The sequence below is a fragment of the Zeugodacus cucurbitae genome, chromosome 3 (genome assembly GCF_028554725.1).
Source record: "Zeugodacus cucurbitae isolate PBARC_wt_2022May chromosome 3, idZeuCucr1.2, whole genome shotgun sequence".
Taxonomy (NCBI): domain Eukaryota; kingdom Metazoa; phylum Arthropoda; class Insecta; order Diptera; family Tephritidae; genus Zeugodacus; species Zeugodacus cucurbitae.
The window spans coordinates 74,384,290-74,402,909 of NC_071668.1; the positions used below are offsets into that span (position 1 = coordinate 74,384,290).

Below are 18,620 nucleotides of genomic sequence, written 5' to 3' on the forward strand. Positions count from 1 at the left end.
GAAAAGCGAAAACAAGATTTTCTTTCATACAGCGAAAGCGGCACAGAAATGTGCTCAAGCACAAGGTAAAGGAAAAATCAATACAAACAGCTGGCGAAAATGAGCAGCAAACAAATGAGCCTTGCGCTCATTCAGATAAATTTTATGCAAAAACAAAAATGGGCGGAGTAGCTTTTTTTCTTTTTATTCCTTTTTTATCTCTTTTTGTTTTTGTTTTTCTTACTTTTGTTTTCCATGCGCTTTGACATTTGAAAATTGAAAATGCCAGCACAAAATGGAGACCACAAAAACACCACAGCGCATCCTGTTGAGCAACGTTGGATATTAGCAATTGCGGTCGGAAATAAATGCCGCCACAGCCGCCGCCAAAGAGTTTACAGCGAAATTGGCGCTCACGAAAATTGTGGCAAAAGGAAATGTACGAAAATGACATGGCACACAAAAGTGACGAACAGCACAACGAGCGCTCTCGTGCGTTGAAAATCTCAGCCGAAGTGCATGAACGAGTGCTCCACTTTGTTGCCTTTAGGCACTTTCCGACACACAGCTCCCAACACGGTTTTCCACGATTTTCGGCAAATTTTCTTCGATACAGTTCAGTTTTTCTTGGCTACTCAGTGGCGACGGTTCGGCAACGGGGAAAAAAATCTTATAAACAATAAAAGTTTCAACGGAAAAACGGTGTACGACCAACTGTGGCCCGGTGCGCGACTAATAGACACTAGCAACAATAACACCAACAATATTAAAACACCGTACAACAACAACATTGCCGCCGACGACCGAACCCGCTATCATAGAATAATAACAACAACAACATACATACAGTACGGTATATACGAAACGAACGACAAACACTCGCACACACACACATACATACAGACATACAGAGATAATATAGATATATGAATACATCAGCGCGCGCACACAGCCATACGCCGTGTTTTATATATAGAAAATTTACGCACAGCTGAAAAATTTCGTTTTTAGTGAAACGGTGAATTTCGGTGCGGTTTTTCATATGTTCACGTATCGTGTAGAATTTTCATTGTGAACAACGCTGTTGGGAAAATGTGTGTTCGAGTTCATATATAATATAATTGTGCAATAGCAGTTGAAAATACGAAAATTATATAGAAAGATCAGATAAATATATATATATATATATATATGTATATAAATTATTGAGATATGCTATGTGGCAAAGTGCGTTGTTGTGTTAAAAAATCTGGGTATGTCAAAGTTTAAATGTAGCTGCTGTTCCTGCACCATTTAGCCCCGCTGCTGTTGCTGTTGCTGTCTCACGACCTGTTGTTGTTGTTGCTGCTGCTGTAATCCGTCGTTCGTTTCGTCAACACTTCATTTTTCGGGACTCCACCCAGTTTTGTGGTCAACGAAATCATATACAAAATAGGAAAATCAAGAAGACACTGTGGATGTGGAAGAAGAAGCAGGAAAAACAGTACAAGCATCAGTAGGAGCTAAGAAAGCATCCGCCAATATAGTCAATAGCATAAGCCAACACATTGCGTCTGGCTAAAAGGGCTAATGAGGCCATAACTAAACACATACACTTACATATAAATATATGTATGTGCACATATGTATGCATAAATCGCTATAGGCGCTGTGGTACGTGTGCGCGCGTGTGTGAGTGTATATATACAGTTAAGCAGTTAATAAGATTAGTGTTGCAGAAAATCTTAAAGAAGCCAGTAAATATTTTATACGTTTAAACTCCTTCGAATTTTTTTTCGAAAAAAAAAAACAAAAAAGTGTACTTACATACATACACACATTACAAAAAAAAAAATATATATATATAAAATACATATATACGTGGTACAACAGTGTAGCGCATATAAATAAAGTGGCAGAATAGTGTGTGTGTCGTGTCGTACATATTTGAACTTGTGTAGCCGCGCCGTTCGCGACGCCCCGCCGCGCCGCTCGCCATAGCAGGGAAAATGCTAGAAAAATGCCCAAGATGCTTACATGCGACAAGTTGATGACACATTTTACTGTCATTGTGACCGCATTCCTGCTACTCCATTGCATTGGTTTTGCACCGTTAACGCCGCAAACGTTGCGCGCCGTTGAGGCCACTCCCGAGGATGAAGCGTAAGTTGGGCGCAAAAAAATAATAATAAAAGTTTATACCAAAAAAAAATAAAATAAAAAAAAACAATAGCAAAAACAATAGCGATTCTGCAGCCATAGTTGCGCTGACATTACAAAATTACATACAAACACACACACATATGCAGACATACATATGTACTAGTGTACTAGTGTACATGTGTAGAAAAATTCTTTGGTTACAATGAAAAAAAAAAATAAATAAAACAAAATCGTGCACACTGTGGCGTCTTGAGTTCGCTCTGCTGGCGATAGGCACTTGTACTTATTGTTTATCACCCCCAATTATTATAAAACTTCGCATGAAGTGTCTATAAAAAGCAGTTTAGTAAAACTTTTATGCCTATTAGGAATTTCAATACAAATATGAACTTCATATGTACTTGGTTGTGGGAGGAAATCTTCACATTCTGTCTCTACTTAGCCCACTAGATTTATAAGACTGATCTGAGTCAATACCCGAGCGATATTGTTACAGCCACTACAAGAAGAGGTGAATGAGGACAAGACGAAATATCTCCTGTCATCAAACAAACAGTCGGCGCATTCGCGTCTTGGCTCCCACGTCACTGTTGACAGTCATAACTTCGAGGTCGTAGATAATTTCGTATACCTGGGAACCAGCATCAACAACACGAACAATGTCAGCCTCGAAATCCAGCGCAGAATAACTCTTGCCAACAGGTGCTACTTTGGACTGAGTAGGCAATTGAACAGTAAAGTCCTCTCTCGACGAACCAAAATCAAGCTCTACAAGTCGCTTATCATTCCCGTCCTGCTTTACGGTGCAGAAGCTTGGACGATGTCAACATCAGATGAGACGACACTAGGAGTTTTCGAGAGGAAAATTTTGCGTAAGATTTATGGTCCTCAGAACATTGGCAACGGCGAATACCGCAGACGATGGAACGATGAGCTGTACGAGTTATACGACGACATTGACATAGTTCAGCGAATAAAAAGACAGCGGCTACGCTGGCTAGGTCATGTTGTCCGAATGGACGAAAACACTCCAGCCCTGAAAGTGTTCGATGCAGTACCCGCCGGAGGAAGCCGAGGAAGGGGAAGGCCTCCACTCCGTTGGAGAGACCAGGTGGAGAGCGACCTGGTTACACTTGGGATCTCCAACTGGCGCCGAACTGCGAAGGAGAGAGAGAGGTGGCGCACTATCGTCGATTCGGCTATAACCGGCTAAACGGTTGCAACGCCAATCACATACATACTACAAGATATGCAGCATCAGCTAATCCTTAATACAATTCTAACAATTAATATTATACTTTAGCGAGAGGAATAGCTTCCAAAGTGATCTTCACAACTTAAAGAATTTAATACATGCTTTTTAACTTTAAATAATGTATAACAAAGCAATACCTAGGCAAATGTCCAATAGCTTTCATAAGTTTCCAATCAATATCAATCAAATATGGAACATTAACTCAGTTCTGATCCATCTTATATGGTCACCTGAGGATGTCTCTTTCTATATTTCGAATATATAGTGTCCGACCGATACCAAAATTTTGGCCGATGCCGATGCCGATTAATCGGCTAGTTGGCAAAGCATCGCCCGATGCCGATGCCGATTCTTTCATCAACAACTTTATTTAGTAAATTAGTATAGTAACAAAATAAAAACAAAGACAAATAACATTACAAAATAAGTAAACAACTCAATTCATATGTAAATATGAAGTTGTTTATTCATTTAATTATTCAAAACTAAATAAACTATTATTATAAGATATATGTTGATAGAACAAATAAGTTATTCGCGTTTTCTCAAAGCGAATCAGCAATCAGCAATATAGTTTTTTTTCCTTTAAGGGGGTATGCCGGTGTGACATTTTCAAAAAATCGATTTTTTATCTTTTGCTTATTCGATAGTTTATAATTTCAAAAATATCCTGTGAAAGCGGTAAGGTCGTATATTGAATAGTTTTTGAATGGCAGCGTTCTAAAGTGCAATCGTTCACAAGTATAAGCCGCTATAGTCGAAACTTTAAACGCGTTATTCTCGAAACGACTTTTTACAATATTGAGATATCGAGATATTGACCGATCAACTTCAAATTTAAACTGAATGTTCTTGAATATATTTACTATACAATGATCTATCTTTTTGATTTGTTGAAAATTGTCAATTTGGCATCTAAAAACGACCATTTTTCACCTAAAAAATCGAAATTTTTTTCAGAACTACGCCATTTTGTTAATGTTTGATATTTTTCAATAATTGTAGGACATTATATAGGGAATATATTCAACTTTAATTAACTTTTTCAATTTTTGTGTTTCAGTTACTCATTCGGCCGTAATCATGTCAGCAGTTGGGGAGCTTTTTTTTGGCACCTCCCAAGACAGCCCATAACTCTTTTATTTTTCAAAATTTTTGAAAATAAAAATCTTAAAATCTTGTAGTCCAAGCACCAAGTGATTATTACGAAACTTTTAAAAATAAATGAACCTAGTTACGATTGCTTCTATAACCTCAACAACTTTAAACACAACTCTGCATATTTGACATAAATCGAATGTTTCTAGCGGTGCTAAATAAAACCTTTTATTAATGCAAAATTGTTGAATTTCTTTATACTAGACTTAAATTATCACCATGATGAATTGTTAGTTTAGTCAAATGTGATTCACTGTGGTAAACAGAAGAATTCAAATTGTATGCTCTAAAGAAATCAAAAAAGTAAAAAGAAATTATTTTAGTGTAAACCGAAAGAAGTAGAAAGAATCGGCCAAATATGGCCGATGCCGATGCTTAATTTTGTGGCCGATGCCGATACCAAGGCCGATTAATCGGTCGGTCTCTACGAATATATTTATTTATTTCAGATGCTCTACACTATCTCTATACGCTATTAAGCTTTTAGAGATATTTTTGTAGTGGCAAATTCGGTGGATTGAGACATTGTGCCGTCGTATATTATTGAATACTTAGTATACAAACTTGTTCTTGCGAAGATAGCCAAGAAATAATCAAATATATCGCAAAAAATGTCATGGGATAAATCGCATATTGAAAAATAATCCAGACAGACATGCGTCTGAATGCGACATCTGACTGGAATCGGTCGAACAAATGCAACGTTGAGCAACTCATTATTGCACAACTTGCCCAAAAAAACAATTAAGGGGGGTAAGGTTTGACAACTTTTTTTTCTGAACCATCAACATCTCAAGAATATTGTGTTAAAGTTTTAGGTCATTCGGAGAAAAACTAACCAAGTTACAGTAGGTTGAATAACGGTACCTCCAGCTACCTGCACTGAGTGTACAAAACTTTGAATCAATTTTCCCAAATATGTCATTTTTGAAGTCGGTGACCAGTCTACAGAAAATCTGCATCGATCGTTTTGAAATTTTGAACTAATATTCTACATATATATAGTTATCGAATGACGTCGAGTTTAATTATTAAGTTTTTAATTACTAACAATTTTACAATAACAAATAGGTCGATTTTTTCACCTAAAATCGTCAATTTGGCTTGAAAATGGTACCAAAAATTGAAAAATTTAAAAATTAAAAAAATCTCGACGTCAATTGAAAGATAAACTAATAAACTAAAGAAAGCATTTTGATTTTTTGGTTTCGGATGATCCAGTGATGCTGTAGGCTGGTCACCGCACAAAAACTTCTTTTCGAGGTGCCTGCAGAGATCGACGATGAATCCGTTATTCCTCGCTATTTTTCGATAAAACTTATTTTAAGTATCCTTCAAATGTTGTACTTTCATATAATAATAAGTAAAATACACCTACAGCAATAATTTTTTCTAAAAGAATTCAGGAAAAAGGTCTTTTTTTGCCTTAAAAGGCAACAGCTCAGAACCAGATGAAATAGAAAAAAACTTTTTTTGACTCCATGTTTTAGAAAGAGGTACAAAATGGTTTGCAAATCTTTTTTTTTGGAATTCTGGACTCTCACTCTCAGAAATAAATATATATAATCACATTTTCGAGGAGGCGATTTCGCTTTAATAGGTCAATTTTTGAACTCCGAAGGCAATATCTCGATTACAAAGGTTAATTTTGAAAAATGGAAAATATACATTTTTCCTTACGACCCAATATATCGAAAACAGTTGGGTCCAATATTCAGCCAAGTGTTGTACAGTGTAGTGATGGATTATTACTTAATCTAGAGAGGGCAGATCTTACACAGGATAATTGTTAGAAATAACCCCTCTAGATATCGAACAGTTCAGAGATGACCTTCTCAACCATGACCTTTAACCAATATAGTTCGCTGACCCCAAATATTATTGACTTAACGCTTAAGTTAATCACTGACCTAATATCAAGAAAATATTTCTTAAATTGTCTAAGGTTGCTGTGTTGTTGTCAACTCTCTTTCGTCTTTTCACGAAACACATACAAATCAATAACATTCTCTAGTAGAAAATAGAAAGTGCAACTCGATCGAAATGAGGAAGTGAAGGAACATCTATAAAGTCAGAACGGTCAGAACCAGTAAGTAGATTCCCCATATATGAAACAACTCAATTCTTTATAATGTTACACTCCAGTTTCTTCAAATAAATTCTATGACTACTTTATAAGAAAACTTGTTTGCAAAATTGCCAGCTAGCTACGTCCGTTGGTGTTCCCACTTCCTACAAGGTAAACTAGGCAACGCATGTTAATAAATACCTACTCAAAAAGTAACACACTTATGACAGTAAATAATTGTAAAGAAATAGTCTGAAATACTTGCATAAATATTTTAATGACAAGGAAGAAGAAGATATGAATCAAAGTTGCAGTTCAGTGGCATGGAAAACCCACATATATGAGCGGGAGAGAGCGAACTATAGAGAATAGGTGCGGCTAACTGCCATTGACCTAGTTTCAAAAGCTTGGCTTTATTAAAAAAAAAGGATATTCACAATTTCGAATAGCGCGCTTACATTTAAAAGCAGTTATGCGCACTCCCCTCCTTTTCAACTTCACTTCCCTCCCCATTTCACCCCGTGCAACGCGCTGCCACTCCACACGCTCATAGTAATAATTAGCATGCTTTTATGCTAAGTAATTCGCTATTAATTGCACGTTTTCATTTCTGCTTTCATTTCCTCACCGCTTTGTAGTCTTCGGCGTTTGCCAAGCATTTGTATGTAGCCAGATGTAGCCATCTCCTCCTTTATATGCATGTATTTCCACTTGTAATTTGTCATTTCTATTAAAATGGGGTGCTCATATTTGTCTGCACGAATGTGCAAGTGTGATTATAAGAGCCTCTTTGCTTTTGTTATTTTCATTTTCAGTATTTATTTTTTTTTTGTATTTTTCAGTTGTTGTTGTTGTTTTAATTTTTCTTGCTTTTTATGTTTTCGCTACAAGTAGTTTGTGTCGTTGAATAAAATCAAAGAAAATTGAATTGTCAGCGACAGTCCGTAGTAGACTCGCGTGCCCTGACGGCAGCATAGTGGTGGAGGTGGCAGTGCTGTTGGTTGTTGTGGTGGTATTGGTTTTGGTGTTTGCTTAATAGAGTATGTGGGCGGCAGCATTGGTGACCACCACTTCCTGATTAACGGACGACACGACAAAGCCTTAAGGCGGTTTGCAATGTAGCTGAGGTTTTATGCAACGCTGATGAGTTTTGTGGTATTGGCGTTGATGTTAAATAGCCTTTTGCTTGGCAAATTAATGAGGAAATTATATGCATGCGAATATATGTATGTGAGAACTAGGGTGGAGCGTGTTTTCCACTGAATAAAGTTTACTGCGTGAAAGAAGCGTAATAATCCTAAGGCCAAAAAGGGGATTTTTTAGAATTATATTTAAATATAAGGGAGTTAATATATCATTTCTTTAAGGCACTGCATTATGTAGCATGAAAATGGACGAAATCGGATTATAACCACGCCTACCGCTAACACAAAGTTTGTGTTGAAAATTACTAGCACTATTAATTCAGTAAGGAAAAATACCAGAAACCCTACATTTTATGGTATAGATGGTACAGAAAAGCGAGTGAGATTAATATTAAAAATATATGATGGGCGTGGCGCCACCCACTTATGAGTGAAAAATCATATCTCCGGTACTACCAATTTTAATGAAATTCAGTTCATAACATTTTTTGGCATCCCAATGCTATATGTAGTTTGAAAATAGGTGAGATTGGTTTACTACAATGTCTTCTTTCACTATACAAGACTTTTGAAGTCCATCTGATTCGTACACTTTACATTGCCCAAATACTTCATTTCAAGTGAGATATTTCCCGTCCAAAAATCGTCGAAATCGGATTAAAACTTTTCAAGGCCCCAGATATAGAAGATATCGAGGACCTCAGTGCTTATAAGTAAATTTTTTGACCGAAAATTAGCAAAATCTCAGATCCAAACAATATATTTTCCTTATAAGAGAATGTCTCTATGCCGAAAATTGGCAAGATCATTTCAAAACTTCCTCTAGTCCTCATATACGGATTTTCAAACATCCGGTGGACTTCATACCGTATATATCAGTTAATATGGGAGATATCTTAACAAAATTAAGTGAACGTAAATTTTTGGATATAATGTAGCTTGGTACTGGCAGGAATTGCCCCAACTCCAATACCAATATATACCAATTTTCGTTATTCTGGTGGACTTTATGCCGAACTATATGGATCAAATTGTGTCTTAACTAAATAAAATTAAATAAATAAATAGCAATAGTATAAAATGTTCGGTTACACCCGAACTTAGCTTAAGCTTATAGATTTTTCATAGCAAAGAAAATTAAATAATCCGAAATTTTATAAATTCATTATTTGCACTGTTTATTTTCTTTTAATTAAAACAACAACAAAAACACAGAAATGAATCCTCAAATCGAATTTATACCATTTTTCTTTTATTTTGGCTCAGAAAGAATCCATAGTTACGTCAGTGGACCAATAATTTTCAAAAAACACAGAGAGTCTAAATATATCCAACTGAAAAATTTTTCACAAAATATAAATTCGATTAGAACTACTACATTGAACCTGATATACTTCTGATCAAAATCTGGCAATTAATAAATTAATAGAGCTCTTCAGGCGTCAACAATAAAAATCACCTGTTGCTGGTACGAAAACAATGCTGACAAATCAGAATTGAAATCCTTACTTAATATGAAGTAGTTCATTACTAGTGAATTTACTGCATGCGATCCACCCTAATACAACTATATGTGTGTTTCAATATATACGAGTGTGCTTTAACAGAAATTTGCCTATTTAAGCTAGCACACACACACATAATATTAAGTGGCATTAAGGCAAATTTTATTATTCTCATTAAATTAACATAACACTGTAAGTTCTGTAATAAAATCCGTAGTAAAATGGCATAGGCCGCTATATAAGACTTTTTATGTTGCCCTAAGCAAAGTATACACTGAGCATTTGCATACCAAAATGGGAAGCACACGCATGCGAGTAGATATATATATTTTTGTTGGGTGCTAATGAGAGGATTAGTATGTAGTAACAATTAGAAAACTTAGGTGAAAGGTAAATGAGTGTAAACGGTGTTTCTGGGGGTGAAAGGTGCACAAGAGAGTAATTGAAAATTATATTGCATTAAATTTCATAACTTTTAGTTTAATTACTAAATATAATTAAAATAATTTTTTGCAGAAAATTATAATTTTTCCCATGAGTAATTATTTTTCGAAAAGTTTTTCACAAAAGAAATTTTAAATCGCATTATTATAAGCCAATTAAAACATCAACAATAATGTAAACATATGTGTGTATGAATTTCACAGAATTACGTGCTTTTCATTTCTGTCATCGCAGCGTCATTGTCAATATTGCCAAAAAATTCTGGGAAAACTGTTTCCAGTGCGCGTGCAAAATAAACAATACGGATGAAAGTAAAGGAAGCATATAAACAGAATTTACTAAAATAATGTACACATGTATTTCACTTCCATGAATAAAATGTTCAACAACATTTTCCACATTAATTGTCACTCAGTTCGTAAGCGAAAGCCAATTTGAGCAGTAATTTTACTTAAGTTGTATATACATTAGAAAATATTACATTCTAATAAATAATTATGTGACTGATAATCGCTTTTAATTATAAAACTTTCAAAAATAAACACAAAAACACTAGTTTATAGCTTGTATCCCTTGTTTTGTAACAAACTTCAGCCTAAATGTAGGCAACAACTATATATAGGTTAGGTTAAGCGGTTGTCTGTCGACGCACTTGGACCTTTGGGAGGCTCATTGTGACAACAAGTATATATAAGTGATTAAAAATTATTAATTTTACAATTTCGAAGATTTTTATTTGATAAATTTTAAATAACTTGGTATTTAGGTTCTAATTATTTCACGAAACCCCCTTAATGTAGGCAACGTTTTTGGTTTGCTTCGAAATATAACATAAATATCTGATATATTGTACTATCGAAGGGATAATGGAATGTCCATGATCAGTTCGTAGGTAGTATGTGAAAAAGTAAGTCTTTAACTAATATATTTTGCAATCTAGAATAATACATTTTATTTTAAGTAAGTATACAGACAAGAAAAATATATTTAGCACGGCCTAGAAATAGGCGCAAAATTTAATATTTGTTGGCTAAAAAACACAAATTCATATATTAGTCTACATTATGTACCATCACCATTATAGAATCACGTTTATGGGGCTATACCAAGGTAACCTATAAAAAATTAAGCAATTTTCTTGATTCGAAGTTTTTTGCACATAATAAGGTATATTTTCAGTTACATTTAAAATTTTTTTTCATACAAATTTTGGAAAATAACGTAGTTATATGTTATCTTCTGAGGTGCCAAAAAAAGTGCCCTAACGGCTGACATGATTTCGACCGAATGGGTTACTGAAACAAAAAAATTCAAGAAGGATATTAAAGTTAAATATATTTTCTATATAATGAGTTACGATTTTTGCAAAATATCAAAAATTTACAAAATAGCGTAGTTCTGAAAAAAAAACTTTTGTTTGGGTAAAAAAGGGGAAAATTTAATTTTTTAAATGCAAAATTGATAAATTTCAACCAATCAAAAAGATCTTATGTCATTTCATAGTTAATATATTCAAGAATACTCAGTTTAAATTAGAAGTCGATCGGTAAATTTTCCATTGAGTTATGATGTCAGCAATTTTGAGAAATGTCGTTTCGAGAAAAACGCGTTTTAAGTTTCGATTATAGCTGCTTATACCTGCGGTCGATCGCTCTTTAGAACGCTACCATTCAAAAACTATTCAATATACAAACTTTCCGCTTTCACAGGATATTTTTGAAAGTATAAACTATCGAACAAGCAAAAAATAAAAAAATCAGTTTTTTGAAAATGTCACACGGGTATAGCCCCTTAGGGTTTTACTGCAACATTCTTGAAATTATTAAAAATTACAATTGGACCACGTATATGGCTACTTCAGTACACAGTCCAGTTCATACAATCAGTTATTTTTGGTGTGCAAAATTCAAACGGTCTAAACATAAAACGTTGCCTACAATTAGGATGATGTTGAATAAACATGAAGCTATATAAATAGAGGGACTGCGAACTTCAAGCTTTATATATGTAAGAGTTTAAATTTATTTTAAGGATATGTTTTATATTTTCAGTTTTAATAATTCAAAGCAGTATCGAGAAAGCTTTATTTCTGTAATACTAGCATATATCTTAGTTTTGAACAAATAATTTGTGAACGTGTGCTAAGACGATAAAATGTGAATAAAACCATCAGTCTTTAAATAGCAAATGCATTAACAAATTCTTTTAATCTTCTTTCTAGCAAAAAAATAAATTAAATAAACTTCATTCAAATGCAGTTAAAGGGTTAACACATTCCTTGGAAATATTATTGTAATTTTTCTGTTTATTAGCGATTTCTGTTTTATTAGGGATCACTGAAGCGAGTTTCAGCTTAATCCACGCAACTCATATTATTTGGACGCAATAAAATGGGTTTGGATCTGTTAAGAATTTATACAAAAATGGCGGCAATAAAAAGCTTGAAACATTTTAAGCTGCTAGAAAACACGCCTCTATACTAAAATACAAACAAACATATTTAAAAGACATTAAGAAGAATAAGAAATTTATTTATTTTCTTTTTAGGTTTAGACATCATGCGCAAAGATACGCTTTATTGAGTTTTTATCTGTCATGCTTTATATTGGGACCCCCATCCCAAATGCCGTTCGTTGTTCCTTTTTTTGCCGATTCTAAAATAGCCAATTTTTTTACGCTCAAACCATTTGTACGTATTTTTGTTTGCCATTGAAAACGAAAATGTTATGCCTATGCAAGCTTACAAGCACGAAAAAGGGTAAGAGTTTCAAAGCAAAATTGGATCCAAAAGTGCCTGCTCTAAAATGTAACCACAAAAAACATTATCGCCGTAAACGCTTGACTGCCCACAAAACAAGATTTAACGACACAAATCCGTCAAATTACCTTCTCGCAACACCTTTTCTATCCGTACAGCATTCACTTGGTCGTTCAAACATGTAACACGTTCATACAAACTGTGTCGTGTGGCTGTGTGTGTTTAAGGGCGAATTCACAGAGTCGCATACTTGTATGTGTTGGTGTTGTTGTGCTACGTTCACCTTAAAATGCCAAGAGACATTCGCATCGATAAAGTGCGCCAGAAAATCAATAACAACAAAAATGTGGAAAACACTTCAGTCGAAAGGATTTTAAATTTATGTGACGGAATGTGGCAAAAATGCACAGACAAGCACTTGAATTTATATCTATGTATATATGTAGGGAAATATCCCTCTAGGAAATGTGCTGATGGAATTTAAACAAACGAAAAAAGGTTGATTGGTAAAGATTGATAAATTTTCTGATAATACTAGGAGCAATTTACTATGCTAGACTTCTCTTGACTTGGCTTGAAAATTATTCGTAACACTACCTCAGTGAGATCATGGATTATATACTAAATTTGAAAGCCACATTTCGCATTTCATACAACTACAAAAGTTAACGGTAATGATTTGATATTATGTCCATTATAAATGTGACTTTCATAGCCATACTTTTTCCCAACTTTTTTCGGTAAAATTTTACTTTACGAATAGGTACTGATATTATGTTTTAAATTCATTATTTTTATTATTTGTTCTTTACGGCAGGGTTCCAGTTGATATATTACGGTAAACATTTTTTAAATTCTTTATCTCAGGTTTCTCAAGAACTTCTTTACCCAAAATCGAGATGTAAAATACTCTGTCAACAAGTGCATAGCGAAATATAACGTTCGGCCCAACCCTGATACATTCTGAAAACTTTTGATAAATACCAGAAAAGTCTTCCTTAAGTTCCCAGGAGTTCCGTAACATAAAACGGCTCAAAAACCTCAACACATACCGCTGTATGACCATACCGAATTCCAAGTGAATTGCGTTTTACGTATTTGGACTGTAGATACTCATGTACATAGCATAGTAGACACCATGTCAAATTTTCACTCTCACTTAATATTAATTACTTTTTCTCTGAAAACTTAATTTTCCAGCAAAAGTGGCATGTCGTACAGAACTCGTACATAAATTTTATCGCTTGAATTTTCGTTTAGATTGCATGTTTACACGACAACACCAATAAAACTAAAAGGATACAATTTGTGAACGTCAGGATGCAGGCTCGAATGCGAATGCACACCCCTTGGGTTGTTGGTTGTAGCGCGTGAAGGACACGATATTTAACTTGTACTTATAGTTTTTCAATATCGAAACGCTGTTAGTGGTTTTGGAATGATTCGTTGGAAGAGCTGTTCTCAAAACCTTTTACGAAATGCATTTCATATAAGAATATCTATTTATAACTGTACGTGGTGTGTTAAAAAAAGAGCGGGGATTGTAGAATTTTAAATTTCACCGTTTTCGAGAGAGCAATTGTTGATTTTTTTTGCTTGTTAGAGAATTTATGGCATAAAACAATACTGTAACAATATCCCAGCCTCCATATTCATCGGACATGAGTCCGTGTGATTTTTTCCTAGTTCCAAAAGTTTGGTGAGTTTTAAAGGACGTTTCCCAAGCATTCTAAAAATCACTGAAAGAGCAAAAGACTCCCAAAAATCGAGTTTCAAAACTGTTTCGACAATTGTAAGAAGCACTGGCATAAGTGTATAATATCGAATGGAAACTATTTTAAGGTCGACCACTTTAATGTAGACGAATGATAAATATCTATATATTTGGCGAGAAACCGCTTTAAGCGATTATAGCCGAATCCACCAGAGCGCGCCACTCGTTCCTCCTTTTTGCTTTTTGGCGCCAACTCGAAACACTTCACTTGGTCACTTTGTACTTGGTCTTTCCCCCGGAGTGGAGGTCGTCCTTTTCCGCGGCTTCCTCCAGCGGGTACTGCAACAAACACTTTCAGAGCTGGAGTGTTTTCATCCATTCGTACATGACCTAGCCAACGTAACTGCTGTCTTTTTATTCGCTGAACTATGTCAATGTCGTCGTACAAATCATACAGCCCAACGTTCCATCGTCTGCGGTTCGCCGTTGCCAATGTTCAGAGGACCATAAATCTTACGCAAAACCTTTCTCTCGAAAACCCCAAGAGTCGTCTCATCGGATGTTGTCATCGTCCACGCTTCGGCGCCATACATCAGGACGGGAATGATAAGTGACTTGTAGAGTTTGATTTTTGATCGTCGCGAGAGGACTTTACTTTGCAATTGCCAACTCAGTCCAAAGTAACACCTGTTGGCAAGAGTGATTCTGCGTTGGATTTCAAGGCTGACATTGTTGGTGTTGTTAACGCTGGTTCCCAAGTAGATGAAACTATCTAGTACTTCAAACTTCTACATGACTGTCAACAGTGACGTGGTAGCCAAGACGCAAGTACGCTGACTGTTTGTTTGATGACAGAAGATATTTCGTCTTGTTCTCATTCACCACCAGATCCATACGCTTCGCTTCTTTATCTAGTCTGGAAAAAGTAGAACAAACGGCGCGGTTGTTGCTTCCGATATCATCGGCATACGCCAGCAGCTATACTCTTGTAGAAGATTGTACCTTTTCTATTTAGCTCTGCAGCTCGTATTATTTTTTCCAGTAATAGATTGAAGAAGTCGCAGGATAGTGAGTGGAGCCGTATTAGTTTTGCAGGGATACCAAATTCAGACATCGCGGCATAAAGGGATCTCCTTTTCGTGCTATCGAAGGCAGCCCGTGGTCGGGTAATGGAATATCTATTCCATCGTCATCTATTGGGGAATCGGGCTCTCCATCTCCTGGTGTTGTACTTTCACTGCCATTCAGCAGATCGGAGAAGTGTTCCCTCCATAATCCCACTATGCTCTGGACATCCGTTACTAGATTACCTCCTCGGTCCCTACATGATAATGCTCCGGTCTCGAAACCTTCTGTATTGTTTTTTCATTGGGGAGGTTTTTTTATGTGGTGAGCCCCAAGCCCTACGCACAACCGCAGAAGCGGGATTCGCCTTCTCACTTTAGCTACTTGGTCTAAAACCGGAAGTCGTGAGCTGCTTGAGTCGTATATAAAAGAATCGTTCTTGGCCACTCCTAAGTGAATGGCAATCAGAAACTTACCTCACTTGCGTGAACTTCTACATATGACCCCCCCATCTGATTAAAAAACGAAAATTCCCGTTATTTTTTGAACACACAGAGGGGTAGTCAAACTTTGAAGAGATAATTCGGGGGTTGGTAATTCCTTGGATCAAACTTTGGGTGAGCCGAAAATATGACGGGGACAGGCTAGTTAGTTATGCTTTTGAAGGCATTGAAGGGTCTGAGGCTGCTTTGTGAGTTTCGACAAGCAATCCTCGCGTTGACCATTGAAATCCCTATTTCATTTAAGTACCGGCCTACCTTATAGAAACTACCCTCATCTAAATATTAAATTTCAGAAAAGAAATTCGAAAAATAAATTCGATAATCTGTATAAAAAATCATGCATTTTCGAGTTATGTACTTCTTTACTACATTTACTTATAACCAAAATAACTAAAAGTGGGCAGCATTGATCGATAAAAGACAATCATCTGCTATTTTTATAGACAGATGGAATTTTTTGAGTGACAAAAGTGACGGAGCACTGTATACTACATACAAACATATCTAAGCAGCCTATCTAACAACAACCTGACAAACTTTGCACACTCAAGTGTAAATAATCATCATTGATTGATTGAATGAATGAGTGATTGATGTGACTTCAAGCGAAATGCTTGAATATGAATCTAAAGAGAATTTAATTTATTTATTGTACGTATGTATATGAAAAGGGTTACCGCTATGACGTCACACTTGCATATACACACACATATAAATACAAAGGCCGAGTGCCAACGCTTGACATGCAGTAATTTATTTCGATACATATTTTGTGTGTGCGAGTGCTCCATATGTTGGTATGTGCGCTTGTGTAGCAGGTGTGTTGCCATACGAGTTTTGCTCTACGCCATTTGCACTTAAATGAATGAAAGAGGTGTCATCAATTGTAGAAATATAAAATATCGCAACTGCCAACAGAATGCATCACAACTGTCATACAGCGCTCTGACAATGCTTGCTGACTCTGGCTGACAGTGTTGGTAATAATGCTAATTGAGTTTGCTGATGTGTGAGTGTGTGCGATGGTGTGTGGCGTATGAGTAACCATTACCACTTTAGTTATTTGATTTCAATTGAATTTCAATTAAATGTGCACCATTTTGCAAAATGCAATTTTGTTGCGCTGACATGTGTTTGTATGTGAGTGTTTGTGTAGATAAATTGTTGGAGATGAGTTATGAACGCTCTTTTGTTAGACGCGTGCTTAAAAAGGGTTTATCTTGCATACAATCGTGCCAAATAACAGTCAATCACATAAATGGTATTAGCATAGACAGTTTGTAGCTTTTCTCGAGGGCAAGCTTGATGATTAAGGAAATCAAATTTTTAGAATTTTTCATTTAAATTTTCTATGGTGATATATCAAATTTTATAGAATGCTTTTCCTTAGAATTAAAAGAAAATACCCTCCGTTTTTATACTCTCACAACAAAAGTTACTAAGAGAGTATTAAGGTTTTGCTTACATAACATAAGTCATAAAAAATGCCACGAGTTAGATATAGGGTTATATATATCAAAATCAGATCAGGGCGACGAGACGATTCAAAATCCGAATGTCTGTCTGTCCGTCCGTGCAACAGATAATTTGAGTAAAAATTGAGATATCTTGACGAAACTTGGCACAGAAGGTTGCTTTCGAAAATGGGCAAAATCGGACCACTGCCACGCCCACAAAATAACGAAAACAGAAAACACATAAAGTGTCATAACTAAGCCATAAATAAAGTTATAAAAGTAAATTTTGGTACAAAGGATCGTCCTAGTAAGGGGTATATTTGTTTTTTTTTTTTTTGGGAAATAGGCGTGGCCCCCAAATCCGTTTTTTGTATATATCCCGCAAACCAATAAAGCTATATAAACCAAATTTTCTTCAGTCGTTTTTTAGCCACTACTTAATACAGTCCAAAAATTAATGAAACCGGATAATAACCACGCCCACCTCCCATACAAAGGTTAGGTTGAAAATTACTAAAAGTGCGTTAACTCACTAACGAAAAACATCAGAAACACTAAATTTTACAGAAGAAATAGCAGAAAGAAGCTGCACTCAGATTTTTTTACAAAATGGAAAATGGACGAAAAACCATATCTCAGGAACTACTCGACAGATTTCAATGAAATTCGGTATATAATATTTTCTTGACACCTTGATGACGCGTGTGGAAAATGAATGAAATCGGCTCACAACCACGACAACTTCCCATATAACACAATTTTGAATTCCATCTGATTCCTTCACTTTATAAGATATATAGTACATAAGGAACCAATGAAGATTCCAGTGATTCCTTCACTTTATAATATATACATAAGGAACCAATGAAGATAGTGTAATAAAAGTTTACACAAATACTGTGTATGATCCGTGGCATCACTTGTGAAAAAATTATCGAAATCGGACTATAACTTTTCAATGCCCTGGATATCGAATATGAAGAACTCAGTGCCTTATAGTAATTTTTTCACCGAAAATATTGTTAAATCTCTCAGATATCTTAATTTAATTCAGAGGAAAAATTCTTCTAATAGTATGTCTCTGTATCAGAAATGGTTAAAATCAGGTCATAAGTTCCCCTCTCATATAGCTAATTATAGGATTTTCAAAAATACGATGGGCTTAATAGCTTATAAATCGGGTAATATATGAAATATCTTAGCCAAATTAAATGAGTTTATAATCTTAGATATAATGTATGTTGATGATGAAAATGAGTGAAATCGGTTCAGGAATTACCCCAGTCTGTATACTATATATGATGATTTTCGTTTTTCTTTTGGACTTGATGCACAATATGTGGATCAAATTATGTGTGATCTTAAAGAATAGAGCAATAAGTTGCGAGACTATAAAATGTTCGGTTGCACCCGAACTTAACTTTTCC

At 35.3% G+C, this 18,620-nt stretch overlaps 1 protein-coding gene across 1 annotated transcript in view; it reads left to right on the plus strand.

The window, feature by feature from the left end:
* Nucleotides 1–590: 590 nt before the first annotated feature.
* LOC105212023 (voltage-dependent calcium channel subunit alpha-2/delta-3) overlaps nucleotides 591–18,620 on the plus strand; it is a 38,523-nt gene continuing 20,493 nt past the window's right edge. The window contains exon 1 of the mRNA XM_011183766.3: nucleotides 591–2,121. Coding sequence (XP_011182068.2) covers nucleotides 1,979–2,121 — 143 coding nt within the window. The 5' untranslated portion in view covers nucleotides 591–1,978. The remainder of the gene's footprint in view (nucleotides 2,122–18,620) is intronic.